General features: G+C 39.7%; 2 protein-coding genes across 2 annotated transcripts; one reads left to right on the plus strand and one right to left on the minus strand.

The window, feature by feature from the left end:
- Nucleotides 1–452: 452 nt before the first annotated feature.
- On the plus strand, nt 453–4,137 carry LOC109051923 (cathepsin S-like). Its single transcript, XM_019069406.2, has 8 exons — nt 453–742; nt 1,523–1,648; nt 1,883–2,005; nt 2,384–2,536; nt 2,781–3,005; nt 3,207–3,372; nt 3,502–3,604; nt 3,757–4,137. The coding sequence occupies exons 2-8, from the start codon at nt 1,526–1,528 to the stop codon at nt 3,854–3,856; spliced, it is 993 nt and encodes a 330-aa protein (XP_018924951.1). The 5' UTR covers nt 453–742; nt 1,523–1,525; the 3' UTR covers nt 3,857–4,137.
- LOC109056408 (hepatocyte nuclear factor 6-like) lies at nt 4,050–13,169 on the minus strand. The gene is made up of 3 exons (XM_042741161.1): nt 12,311–13,169; nt 10,770–12,049; nt 4,050–7,371 (listed from the first exon to the last, which is right to left on the minus strand). The coding sequence occupies exons 2-3, from the start codon at nt 11,812–11,814 to the stop codon at nt 7,061–7,063; spliced, it is 1,356 nt and encodes a 451-aa protein (XP_042597095.1). The 5' UTR covers nt 11,815–12,049; nt 12,311–13,169; the 3' UTR covers nt 4,050–7,060.
- Nucleotides 13,170–14,363: the final 1,194 nt, after the last annotated feature.

The raw sequence follows: 14,363 nt of genomic DNA on the forward strand, positions 1-14,363 counted from the left end.
CTGAGCATCTCTTGCTCAGAAAATTAAAAATGTCACAATATGTTTGTGAATGGGCATTTGATTTACATTTAAGAGAAACTGAGAAGATTGTTAACAATAATGCAGTCACCTTCCGCCGAAAATTGCCATTTTGAATTCAAAATAAGCCATTAAAAAAAAAAAAAAAAAAAAAAAAAAAAACTTCATTGTTCAATACAAAACAATGCTGAACTTTGACAAACGGTGATTTTTAAATGCTATAATTGTGATTTCATAATGTCTAAATATAATTTCTCCTAATAGAGCCTCTGCCATCCAGTGGTCATAGTGAAAATATCTTGACTTTCATTTTAATAGTATTTGTTTTTCTACCAGGTGGCAGAAATATTCCACTTAAACATGGTGATTGAATGGTATTGAAAATGGGGGAGGGGATTCATACCTTCATCATCACTTTTTTTCACCCCGATGAGTTTGTATCCTTCCATGCACAAGCTAGTTAATGGGCTTTTGGTCACTGACTTGCAGAAAGTTTTCTGCAGGAGTTAGGCTTGATCCAACAATAATTTATTAATTTTATTTCAGTAAAAAAAAAAAAAAAACTTCACTCATGTAGCCTAAAAAGCAAGAAGGCAGCTGTGTCATATGACAATAGGCAGATATTAGCACGTGATGGAACAAAGTAAAAGCAAAGCAACCAGGAACTCGTTCATCATCACCTCCTATACACAGTCGAGAAGTGCAGCTTAACAGGAGTACATAGGTGAGAAGAGATACATCAATTCATGTTTTTCCCCTCACTTCCTATCTATTTAATAAGTCTTTTTTGTTGGTGTTTTCTATCAAAACACTTCCTCTTTTCATTTTCTTTTCACTTTCTGTTTTAATGAATCCATTGACTGGGTTTATAATAGCAGTGATTTGTAATGATAGTGTCTATTGTCCAAAGCCCCTGATCTTTTTAAGATAACGTCAGATAATATAGATTTTAAATTAAATTCTTGCACTTACTTCTGTATTAGTGGTGAAAAAGAGAAAAGGTTGATTTTAAATGTAAACTTCATACGGCAAAAGTCGTCTTTGACCCTTGCGCCTCGCCTCTCTGCTTTTTCAGCTTCTCACGCCACGTTTTTAAAATGTTGTTTCAAGTTTTAAAATGTGTCTCGGCAGTCTGTGTTCTTCCGTTTTGTTTGCATATTTAAAGCACAAATGCGTTCTGTATGAATGGCGATTGTTCAGCTCACCTCAGTGTTAAAGTACCTGTTCCGGCCAGTAGGTGGGACTGAGAGCCCGTTTTCAGTAAATCATTATTAATTCAAAGCCCCAAATTCTAACCAACCCTAGCAACTTCCCAGGTTTCGTTCCATTTATATGAATATATGGACATGTAGGCTACTATGTATAGTTGCAAAAGTCATTCACTGAAATAATATCTTAATATTTTGGATTATATGTTGGCCAGATGTCAACATAATGCAATGCGATTATGTTATTACAAAATATTGATGGCAGTAATTATCACTTGTCGTTTTGCTCTTGTCAGGCCATGATGCTCGGGAGCTTGCTGTTTGTCGTGTGTTGTAGCACAGCACTGGCCCATTTCAGCACAAATCTAGACCAGCACTGGGAGTTGTGGAAGAAAACACATAACAAGTTTTACTCCAGTAAGGTGAGAATATGAATTTCATTAATCTGTCAGATGATCCAAAAGAATGTTCTGTGAGTAATGCAAACTCCATTTCTTCCTTGTTTCTTATCAAACTGGTAAAGCTTGATTCATGGGCTTATTTTTTATAGAAATAATAATGTATTAATTTGAGACTTAAATATTATGACAAGTTCTATCAATAGTTTTATATTTTGCTGTATTAATCTGTGGAATTTTTGTTGTTTATATTGGCAGGTTGAAGAACTGGGCAGGAGGGAGTTGTGGGAGAGAAACCTTGAACTTATCACCCTTCACAACCTGGAGGCCTCCATGGGCCTGCATTCATATGATCTGGGCATGAACCACATGGGTGACATGGTGAGAACATGAGTCCAGTGTCTCTTTTTTTCCCCCTTTTCCACTGCATTTCTTTGTCTGTTGTTTTTGTTTGCACCTTTTTCTGTTGTTTTTGTTTCCAGTTTGCTTAAAAAACTCCTGGCACGCGATACTGGTTTATTTCCTTGTTTCTATTTTTTAGCATGAAGATATTCTGTGTGAGGGAACTTTTTTTTTCATCCTATATATAATTTATTTATTTATTTTTTACAAAAGCTTCTAGATGTTTAAGTTAATATAGTGTCTAGAAATTGCACAGCCATAAAGTTTTACACTTTGGCAGAAATCGGCTATATCAGGTGCAGTGACAATTTCATCATCTGAAACTCAAATTTTCCTCTTTGTTTTGTTGATACACAGACAACAGAGGAGATCCTGCAAATGTTTGCCACAACTCGTGTTCCTCCGGGCTTTAAGAGGCAAGCACCAGAATTTGTGGGCTCTTCTGGGGCTTCTGTCCCAGACTCTCTGGACTGGAGAGAGAAGGGATATGTCTCCAGTGTGAAGAACCAGGTATAATTATACAATATATTTATTTATTTTATTTTATTTTTTTAATACAAAAACAGTTTTTTTATTTCTCAGGAGAGCTCTTTTTGCTTCGTTTGATAGACCTGAGACAAAAGCATTTTTAAGAATTTCAGGTTCACATTATAATGCTATTAAATGTAGCTTAAAGTCAAAAAGTGTAAATATTTCACAGTTCTTGTGTTTCCTCGTTTTAGTAGTTTTATCACACTTCTCTCTCTTCTTTCAGGGTGCATGTGGTTCGTGTTGGGCATTCAGCGCTGTTGGGGCTCTTGAAGGTCAGCTGATGAATACCACAGGAAAGCTGGTCGAACTCAGTCCTCAGAATCTGGTGGACTGTTCCTCCAGTTATGGCACCAAGGGCTGCAGTGGTGGTTGGATGAATGATGCCTTCCAGTATGTTATTAAAAATGGTGGAATAGACTCAGAGTCATCTTACCCTTATGAAGGAGTGGTAAGTTGTTTATGTGTCCAAGTGAAGGAGAAACATGTGATAATTACAGAAACATGGTAGAAACAATTCATATTAGAAGTGTCAGAAACTGTCACTGCAAGGCTGTATACAGACAGCTGGATTTGTCAGTGCGTGGCTCATTTTTAAAAAGCTGCAACCCATTATTAGGAATATAATATAATAAAAAAATGTGTCCTACAGCAAGGGCCGTGCAGATATGATCCATCCAAGCGTGCGGCAACCTGCACCCAGTACTATTCTGTCAGTCAGGGAGACGAGGAGGCCCTGAAGCAGGCTGTTGCCAACATCGGGCCCGTCTCAGTGGCCATTGATGCCACCCGCCCTCAGTTTATCCTGTACCGCAGTGGTGAGTATTTCTTTCTCATCACATTTTAGGCAGGCCGATTACCAAGTTTTCAGGTTGCAAACTGAAGGTCAAATTTATTTGTAATTTTTGTTGGTAGCTATTATAATGTTATCTCAAATCTGTCCACAGGAGTTTACAATGATCCATCTTGCAGCAAAATCATAAACCATGCAGTGGTGGTTGTGGGATACGGTGCGATTGCTGGACAGGACTTTTGGCTGGTCAAAAACAGGTACAATCAGAATGATTGTTATGAACTGACTGGGTCTGATTTTGTTTTTCGAAATATACCAAGTGTAGTCTTGTAAAAAGAGAACATCTATTTCAAGCAAAACACTGAGATGGATAAATACATATGCTAATTGTTATCTTTTGCTTGAACAGTTGGGGTACAGGATTTGGAGATGGTGGCTACATCCGTATGGCCAGAAACCAGAACAACATGTGTGGCATCGCTTCATATGCCTCCTATCCGATTATGTAACTGAAATCTACAGTATGAATATAGATAAGAAATATTTTAATTTCTTGGCTGTAAAAGTGTTCTATATACTACTTTTTTTTTTTCAATTTCCATTCTTTTAAAAAAAATCCATATGTATTTTAAGAATGTCTTACAATATAAATATTTTTCTCTTGTAGCTTTAAAAGAAAAAAATTGCTTTCACTCTATTCAGTATGTTTACAAATGACTTGGTTTTATTCAGTGCAACATCACAACGAACAGTTTCACATGAGGTATTAAAGGATTTTTCAAGATCAGCACACAATGTCCAGTTATGATTGACATTTAAATTGCTGTGATTTTTACACCTTTGGTTGATTAGCCACATTCATAAGGTAACACAAGGGAGAGAATGGCATAAAATGACACAGATGTTCACACCAGCAGAAATAGATTTTAAATGAGTGATAGGTAAAAGAAAAAAGAAAACACTTGCTACCTTTTCAGTCTGCTTATCTGAACCATTAATAAGTGGATCTCCAGATGCCAAAAATTCCTTGATGAATTCTGTCAGTCTATGTTATGATCCAACAATCAAGTTTGCTAAAATCATATTTTTATTCGGGTGATTCATATGACACAGCTAAAACATAATTGCATCATATTTGTAGATTCAAACATATTTAACATTTATTTTGGTCTCTATCCTCACTTTTACACGGTAACACTTTTTTTGGCCTTTTTTTTTTTCTTTTTTGGAGGGATAAGCAATCATAAGATCAGCAAGACCCCCTCTCTTGCTCCGATTGTCATTCCCATTTGGTCTTTATATTGATAAATGTTCTTCAATCGCTCTCTCTCTCACACACACACACACACACACACACACACACACACACACACACACACACACACACACACACACACACAATGTTCTCTCTGCCTGTAAGTAGGGCTGTGATTTTGTTGTGTTCACGGATTGATTCCAGCACATTTGGCTATAAAACTTAGTAACGCACAGACGCTCCCTGAATGAATGGGATCTTTGGTACAGTTACATCTCAGCTACACGACACATTACACAGTTGAGGTAGATGAAATTAGAGCTGTCGGGTAGAACAAAAATGGCCAAACGGGTTCCCCTAAGTGGTACGGCGAAATGGAAATATCACTTAAGATTTACACACTGTACTAACTCTTTCATATGTATCTGAAGAGGTTTAACACTACAAGAATATGACGTGACATATGTTCCTCTCAGTAAGCGTGTGAACAAAATGTCCACTAGGAGGCTCCAAATACTAAATAACGTTAGACGCGTTTGCCGTGATCTGCTAAACGTGATCTTCGGGACGCTACAGGTCGTCGAGTGATCTCTAACCATCTACCGCGTAAGTTTGCAAATTATTATAACCTAAATCATTACATCTCTACAAAAAGAGAGGCCCGGCTGACCACCAGTGCTGCAACAGGGTGACCTGGAGAGTTGAGACGCACACACGCTGACACCCTTTGCCCCTTGCGCAGCACGCTTACAATTGTCGCTCATTAAACTTTAATTCACATCCCCAAACTCCCATGCACCAACCCTCCCCTTCCTCACCGTGATTCGGTGATGCTGCTAGCCTCTGATCTGCCACCCCTCCCCGTGAACGCCCTAAGCCCATGGGCCCTGCCGAGTGCCGAGCACCAGCCTCAGCCGCAGAGAGGACACAGATAAAAAGAGCCTCTTTGAAGTCGGCAAAAGTCGATGGCCTCTTTCATGGGCCCTCTTTCAAGTGTGTGCTGTGAAGGGGCCTCAACATGCCCTGCAAAGGTTAAACACAGGGGAACGTGAAAGAGCATTGAAAAATCTCTCCCTCTACGGCCGACCCCGAGAGACCACGGCACAGCACGTACAATCATCGTACAGTAAATGTGGACTGCAGTGAGGAGATCACAGTTCAACAGCCTAAATATAGAATCATCTCGACTTCACAGCCACTTGTGTGCTGTTTTACGACCATGCTGAGTCTCGATTTGTTCGGTCAGGCTGTGGCCTAAAGGGTCTAGACATGCAGCACATGTGAACAATGAACATGGATGGGTACGCTAACTTGGCTATCGAAATACTAACACAGCGTTCAGGAGATGAGGACATTCAGGGAGGACAAATATTCATCTTTGGTACTGGGACTCCTATCATAGATAGGGTCATTTTTCACACACAAACAACGCTCTGTGAAATAAATACTGATGGTAACTAGCAAATAAATAAAATAAATAGCTAGAAGATTGGAAATAAATACATAAATAATTATAAATAGACAAAGTGGTTCTCAGTTCTTGATCAATTCAAGCTTTTTGTGAGTATTTTTCATCAGGTTCTTTGAGATTTTCCGGTACGACAGCCATCGGCCAGATTGTGTGCTTGAAATTTTTACAAAAACTAATGGATTTCTCCATCCTCAGTGTGACATCTAAGAAATCATTTGAAATCAGATGGAAAGTATGCAAGAGCGTCCTGGATTCCTCTTCGCCGCCATTCTGTCAGCAAAAACTCACCAACAAGTTAAAAGTCTGTTGCAAAAAGAGTCATGGCTGAGTTCCTCTTCATATTGAGAGGATTCGACTTCAGTCCTGTGCTGAGACTGTTGTTGTCCCACAGCAGATGCCTTTTTTTGGACTATGAGGACTGGCTTTTTGTAACGAAGGTGTATAAAAAGAAAACAAGCTCTCAAATATGTTCATATTTTGGTTTCAGCTTCTTTATCCAGTAGTTTTTCCCTTTAAAAGAATCTCTGAAAGATTCATTTGCATCCTTTTTTTTTTCTTTGGTCATTAATTTTCCATTTGTTGTGAAATCATCTCTCTCTCTTTCGAGAACTCTAAAAATATCATTTTGACTCTCATGATCAACAAAGAAAAAACCAGAAACATTTGCACTGATTTTAGACGCTGTAACGAATTACAAAATTAATAGATTCAATATCTATTCAGTAGCGTTTCATAACCCTCAATATGCTGATTTGTGAGTGATTTCATAAGCCCTGATGTGTTGGGCCCATCCTTTGCGATTAAATCTAAAATAATCAATGCTAAAACTACAATCAAATCTTGTCTCATCTAGACATTGCGAACATCAGACTTCATCTTTGGTTTCATATGCTGTTGATTTGTATACAAAAACACCCTTGATTCAAAATCTCTAGGAGCTACAGGTAAACCTGTGCTGTGCAGAGCATAAAACGGCTCATTTTCCCATCATGCCGTGGAGCAGGTCACAGCTGGAGACGCAGTGCTGGACCCCGATGAGCCAGTTGAGGATGGGCGGCCCTCTTCGGTCCAGCGGTTGAGGTTTCGGCGGCGAGCATTCATGAAGAAGTTGCTTACTGTGGAAAGCTCAAGGCCAAGCTGCTGAGAAATGGTGATCTGCAGGTCTTTGGTTGGTCGGTGGTTCTCTCTGAAAATGGCCAAAAGAGTGCGACGCTGCAGGTCTGTGAAGACTAACCGGGTACGCTTGGGCCCCTGGTTGCGCTCTAGCTTGGATTGCTCCTGCTCCTTACGCTTACAAGCTGAAAAAGAGACAGAGAGAGAGAGAGAGAGAAAAAAATCATTAGTCTACAAATAAGACCTGAAAATCTTAATCGGTCTTTCCATTATTATAAGCAATTTATCTTTGTTGTCTAATATAGGCTCCACACTTAGTTAATTGCGGAAAACATAAATAGTGTTTGATAAAGGTCTATTCAGTGTAGATTTCTAACGTGTGACTTGCATCATTAAAAGTAATATAATTTAAAAAGTCTCAAACTGTAAACAGCAAAAAAAAAAGGATGCACAAATAATGGTTGACAGTTTCATCAAGGAAATTATAGTCAAAGGCTGAAATATTCTCAGATTTTTAAGATCTCAACATTTTAAAATGCTAACCATTGAATCTGAAGTACAAGTAGTTTAAGGGATGATGAATAAGTACTTTGCTATTGTAGAAGACCTTTGCTGTTGTAGAAAAAATATGCAAAAGATCAGGTAAATAGTCGAAATCTAAAAGGAGAAAGATCTCACCATTTTAAAATGTTAAACATTGCATCTAAAATGCAACTAGTTTGTGAAATCATAAGTCCTTTGCTACTACAGAAAAATATAAGAAAATTATGATCAAAAGCTAAAAAATGAAAAGAAAAGAAAAATAGAAAACACTGCATGTAAAATGAAACTGAGCAGTCCTGTGCAGTAGAAAAGGATGCAACAGATCAGTCAGAGCCAATGTTGTCAATACTCTGCATTTTTGTTTCGCAGTATTTATCATATATCACTATTAATGTTATATAATATACAGCTTAATTAAATACTGCACTGGGTGTAGACTAGACTATTGCCTGAAAACCAGAGAGAGTCTCTATCAGACAACTGCCAACTTGATAGATAGATAAATGTACTTTATTGATCCCCGAGTGGAAATTCAGGATAAGGGAGATTAAGTGATAAAGAGAAAGACTGTAAACGTGCTGAACAATAATGATCTATATCAAATACAACAAACCAGAAGAAACAAAACGTTCAGAAAGTCTATTGTCCTTAAAATGCTTGATGTCTGTATCATATTCAAACTTCTGATTCTTTCGATAGGGCCCACTTGCTTTGCCAATACTATGGCGACCATTAACTAAATGCTTCCTGAAGTTGTAATCATGTGTAAAAGGTAGGAATTACCATGCTATAAATCCTGCGCTCTGCACCACACTCCCAGACATAAACATCCCCCCATAGAGTTCTTATGATCGTGGGAGCAGGCCCTAATCATGATGTATACCACTTGTCTCATGTAGCTGAAACGTGATCGAAAGCCTTTTTCATAAACCACTCCCACCCCCCAATTCCCCCTGCCTACTCCACCCCCTGCTGATTTTTTTTTTTCGGCCAGGGGCTGATAGAAATTATTGATTAAATCTGTGCTGCTCAGACTCCCCGACCTATAGAGGAGCTTTAACCCCTTTAGTGCTGGATGAAAGGGGAGCTTCTACGTGCCAAACCACATTTATTGTCAGTCTCTGCAGAGTGGCAGAGATCTAAACTTAACTATGAAATTTTTATAAAAATAATTTGGGGCTGAAAATATAAAAGTAACAGCATCAGTGAAAAAGCCTCTGCTATTTAAGCCGATTTTATCTCTGTGATTCCTTAAGACAAGAGCTTTAGGCTTCAGTGCTTGTGTGTGAAATCCCAATGCTGTCCGAATGCCGAGCTTTAGAGTAATGATCTCTACCCTGCCCTGCGACTGAATTTCTCTCTGTTCATCTCTCTCCCAATCAATGCTTAGCCAGTTTGTGAAAACACACAGACACAACCAACAGAACACATCCACACAAAAGACCTCAGGAAAAAGTGAGTGAGAGAAACAATTCAGGATATCTAGGAAAACCAGGATACAAATTTTAGGTCAATAAATATTAAAATATGCATTTGTTGTACAATAAATGCAGTGTGATCTCAGGCCCTGTTTGAACTGGGATAAAAAAAAAAGTGTCATCATTTTTCCTCCCAATAATGATAGTGAGTATCTAAAAAGTGCTGATGGATTTTTAAAGGATGGGTTTTTGTTGGATAAATGCTTGTTAAAAATCACTGCATTAAGCTGAATCATCATTAAACGTGTCTGTAATTTGAACTCCTGCTGTCTCCGAGAGAGGAAGCGTGTAGCCGCATGCATTCTAATGTTTGCTCACGCCGTCTTATTCACAGGAGGTGTGTGCTGGAGCCTCCTGCGTTGCTTTCCCAAGGAAATCAATACTAGCTAGTAATTAAACAAAGGGCATGGTGAGAAAAGTCAACACTCATGGAAAGTGGGTTATATAGGGAAATACGGAGGTGTCCACTTATGCTTTTGTGCACAGAAGCTGTGAAAAAAGCCTTAAGAAAAATCCATCAGATGGTGATTGGCCAACAGAAAATTCATGGTCAATATCAATTAAAATGTATGAAAAATATTCCAACTAATAATCAAAGCCTAAATTATGCATTATGCATATATATATATATATATATATATATATATATATATATATATATATATATATATATATATATATATATATATATATATATATAAATATAAAGGTCATAAATAAACAGGGCTTATGTTATCACCCTAACTGCTCATCATCCTAAATGAACATTTACTGCCAAAATTTCCACAATGGCATGTTTAGCGAATACCACAGAAAACAACAGCAGGACACGGTACCACTCAGGCCAACAGGGCATTGATTGATTCCATGTATTTCGTTGCATGGAACACCCCTATGACTGAGGGCACAGTGGTCACCAATCAATATCTGTAGTGGTAATGCAAGCAGAATAATTCATTCTGAAGCGTATTTCATGCTTAGGTGACTGATCGCTTGGGATTCGGAAAGATTTCGGGAGAATCTGCGTGTCTGTGTTTGTCTCCTACCCCACAATCCTCAGTGGCTGCTGCAGCACGCCAGCCGACATTTTGAAAACCGCCCCATCCCTGCATCAATACCCCACCCCCCCACCTTCGTCCATTCTCATGTTACTGTTTTTCTCTGGATCTCTTTGTGTGCTTTGGACAACAGTTAAAATTTCAGCCTCTTTAATGTCAAAACATTGTAACACGGCAAGATTCACTGGATTTTAAGTGAAATATGACTTCTTTCTCAATAATACACACAATATTCATTTTGCATTATTAAAACATTTAAGTGCCGATATTTTACTTTACGTTAAGCAATTGTTGGTCAAAGACACTCTTGTATCTGTGGTACTTTTAATGTATTGTGACTGAATAACTTTAACTGAATATTTTCTTTGTTTTTAATCATATATTTACCACTGGCCATTGTTTTTAACAATACTTGTCCAGATTTACTACTAATTTTGGGGGATTTGTTCTGTTTCACAACAACAATCCATTTCAAATTCAACTAAACAAGCACAGGTTTTTTACCTTCCAGACGTAATGAGGCCATCCTCTGAAACTCTGGCTCCTGCAGCCAGTGGGACATCCTCTTGAAGGTTTCGCGGCCAGACTTGAGTTTCCCCCAAGGTTTGGGGTTCCTAAGCAGGTCTGACAAAGTGCCCTGAGACCTGCACAGAACTCGCTCTGCAAAAATGGCCTGTGGGATGCTGTACCTCTTCAGTTCAGTGATAATTCTCTGAGCCACATCTTTGGTGTTGATCTCTTCCCCTCCACCGCCGTTCTGCGAGCTGGTCAGCATTCCATCCCTTCCCAAGCTGGAGCTGGAGGAGGAAGGGGAAGAAGAGGGGAGATCCCCGAGTTTGGAAGCCTGTTGGCTCTGGAGGTGGTGCTGATAACTTTGGTTGTATATATGGGGGTGGTAGGTGGGAGTGAGCTGATGGGCATCCATTTTGTTTAGCTGGTGGCTGACCCCATGCTCGCCCCCCAGAGAGGGCGGTGACATCTCCCTCCCGAAGTCTGGTGCTGTTCGACAGATGTTACCCCCATTGCTGCCCATATGGACCTCATGGCCACCTGGAAGCATCTGGCTACTGTGTCCATTCTGACTTCCCAGGCTGCCATAGCCATGCATGGCGTTCTCCAGGCCTGCACTGCCCAACGGTGAAGACAGACCCTGTCCCAAACCAAAGTCTTTTCCGTACGGGGTATAGTAGTTTCCTCCCAGGCCTCGATCTTCTCGCATGAGAGTGAAGCTGCCGATGACGTTGCTCACAGGCAGGCAGGGATGGTGATGATGATGGTGGAATTTGTCATCAAAGGGCTGGAGGGGTGTCAGTGTGGTGTAGGTGCTCCCACAGCTGGTTGTTGGGTCCCTACTGTACCCCAGAGTTGCCATGCTGTGGTCATACGCGGGGCTCTGGTGGTCAGACTCCAGGCCCATGGCGGGGCCTCCCAGAGAGGGACGAGGGAAAGCAGCCGTGAGATCCCGAGAGTGCAGCATGGCTCGGCTGTCCTGACTGTGTGCCAGCTCTACGTGGCAGTGCACAGACATCTCACCCATATTACCATCCATATCTGTACCTTCCTTGCTTCACTTCTTCTTTAAATTCCAGCTGATGTGTTTCTCTAGCAGTCTGGAGTGTGGTTTCTGTAATATGATCTAAAAACAGTTCCTGATGCTGTTTATATCTCAAAATCTGATTTCAGTGTACAGTGGCACCATCTTGGGTCATGCAAGCAAATTCTGTGTTCCATAAATGCTTCTGAATTTATCCATGTGAGTCTTGCTTTTGCCTTGTTGACCAAAACTGAAAAAGAGACAGGAGGACCATGATCACTGATTTGTTATTGATGACTTATTCAGCTTTATTGATTAGTCGCAAATATTATAATAGACTCCTTGAATCATCATGATGATTAATTCCGTTACAAGTAACTTTTTTTGTTTATTAATAGCAACATTATTTTGTTTATTTTTATTTATAAAATTCATTACATTCAAAATTAACTTTAACAACCATATCGAGGTTTAAAAACAGGTTGAGAAGAATTAAGTAAGAATTGCTTACCTCGCAACGTAGCTTATCCGACAGGATGGAGAGAAGCGAAACAGCCTCTCCAAAACACAATCAAAAGCCGATAATGGGATTGGTTATTCTATACACCCGCAGAAATCCCGAGTTTACCATCACACATCAGTCGGTTTTACGTAACAACGACTTTTGTGTGTCATCAGCACATCTCGGTGTTCAAAAAAAAAAAAAAAAAGAAAAGAAAAGAAAGTAAAAAAGCAACGGCACGGTCCGGTCCTTCTCTCCCGTTATCCGCTAGATTCTCGCTGGACCACGACTCTCGAGGATGCAACACTAATGACGCGAAGGCCGTGCGATTTTGTCCGATGTCCGGAGTTCACTATGCTGATAGCAACCGTGTCAAAAAATGAGCGCCGATGTATGTCTAAGCATCGCGCTCCGTCGCTGTCATTATCTCTGTGGTTTTTGCCCTTCTGTATCCTCATCGATCTCGGCCCCAACTCTTTCTCTCCTCTCTCTCTCTTCCCCCAGCCCCCCTCCTCAGTACGTCACACTCTTAAAATCTGACAGATGTGGGGTGAATTTACAACCCTCGTTAACTCCTTCCCTCCTGCGGACCTCCAGAAGCCATTGTCTTAGGTGGGGCTCGTGACAGTGTTCGAATTATACAGTTTCAGAAAAGGTGACTTGAACAAAAAAATAAAAATAATAATCCAATAAGAAAATTTTCACGGCGCAATCTGTTGAGGTTCTCGCGTAACCCAATTGTCTTTTGATGCCCTAATCAGTTAACCACATAGTCTATCTTAAAGACTTTGTAAACAAAACACAATTCTTTTGTCATAGACTATATACTGCTTGTAATATGTAAATCTTTAAATAAAGTAATGAATTTTTTTTAGTTTTCGGTAATTGCTCAGCGTATTGTTGCTATGGTTACCTCCTTACGCCAACGCGATTTTGCATTTCTGTTAGCTAAAATTGAGTTTAAGTATAAAATGTGATGTTTATGTAATATTTATTATTTAGTTCAATCTACAGCCCTTCAAGAATTGTGTTTAGGTTTATTTTAGGTGATGATAAAATGTACGAGTGAAAAAACAACTGCGTAATCCAATTAGAAGGCCAAAGCGTTTATGTACTATTAACTACAGTATTATTTTCCCAAGTTAAGGGCAATTAACTGAAGCAACAAAGCGTATAGTGACAGAGAGCGCTTCTTATCAGCTGTCAGCTTATAGTGTAGTGGACAGTTAACATGAGAGTTTGCTCCTCAATCACAGAAGTGCTAAACAAGATCAATGCACTTGATCTATCCAATGCGCACCTATGACCCTCTTTCTAAGAGCACACGCGACCTTTCCTAAACCGCGCTAATAATCAACAAAATTACACTTCTGTCATGTTTCCATTAAAAAAGGCATTTATGCGACGCGAGTTTGTGTGCCGACGTGACGAGAGAGAGAGAGAGAGGTGGGAGGTGATGCGGGTTGGTGTTTGAAACTTGGAATATTAATCATCTCTGTCTGTCAGTTTAATTTTTAGAGATGAGCAATTCTAGCGCTTGAAAAATTTTCCAGTGCGATGTGGGACCGCTGTCTTCCCGCAGCAGATGCTGCACTATCGATCCGCGCAGAGCAGGGCCGAGGGAGGGAGGGGAGGAGGGGTGTGTGTGTGTGCGTGCATGTGTGTGTGAGCGTGTGCGTGCGGAGAGTCTGTGGCTGGAGGTAAAATGGTCAGCTCTTACCGCAAAAAAAAAGGGTCTGTTTGAGGGTCGAGGTGAAAGTTCACTCGCTGCGGCTGGAGAGCTCGATAGACGATAGAACACTCGAATGAGAACAATCCGTTTCAGAGTGCATTGATAACCCTTTACACCCTTTATAATTTAAAATTCTAATAAATAAAACAAAAGAATTTCCATTTAACCTTTTAATACTTTTCTTGTGCATTTTAAAGCCATCTAGAAAATACAGAATAACATGTGGATTGAATGGGAATTTTTGTGTGTCGGTAAATTCAGGTGAATCACGATATTAACTCAGCATTAGCTGAACACCAAAAAAACTATTTTAAAATATATAGATAAACA

This window comes from Cyprinus carpio, chromosome B16, assembly GCF_018340385.1.
Source record: "Cyprinus carpio isolate SPL01 chromosome B16, ASM1834038v1, whole genome shotgun sequence".
NCBI classification, from domain to species: Eukaryota; Metazoa; Chordata; class Actinopteri; order Cypriniformes; family Cyprinidae; genus Cyprinus; species Cyprinus carpio.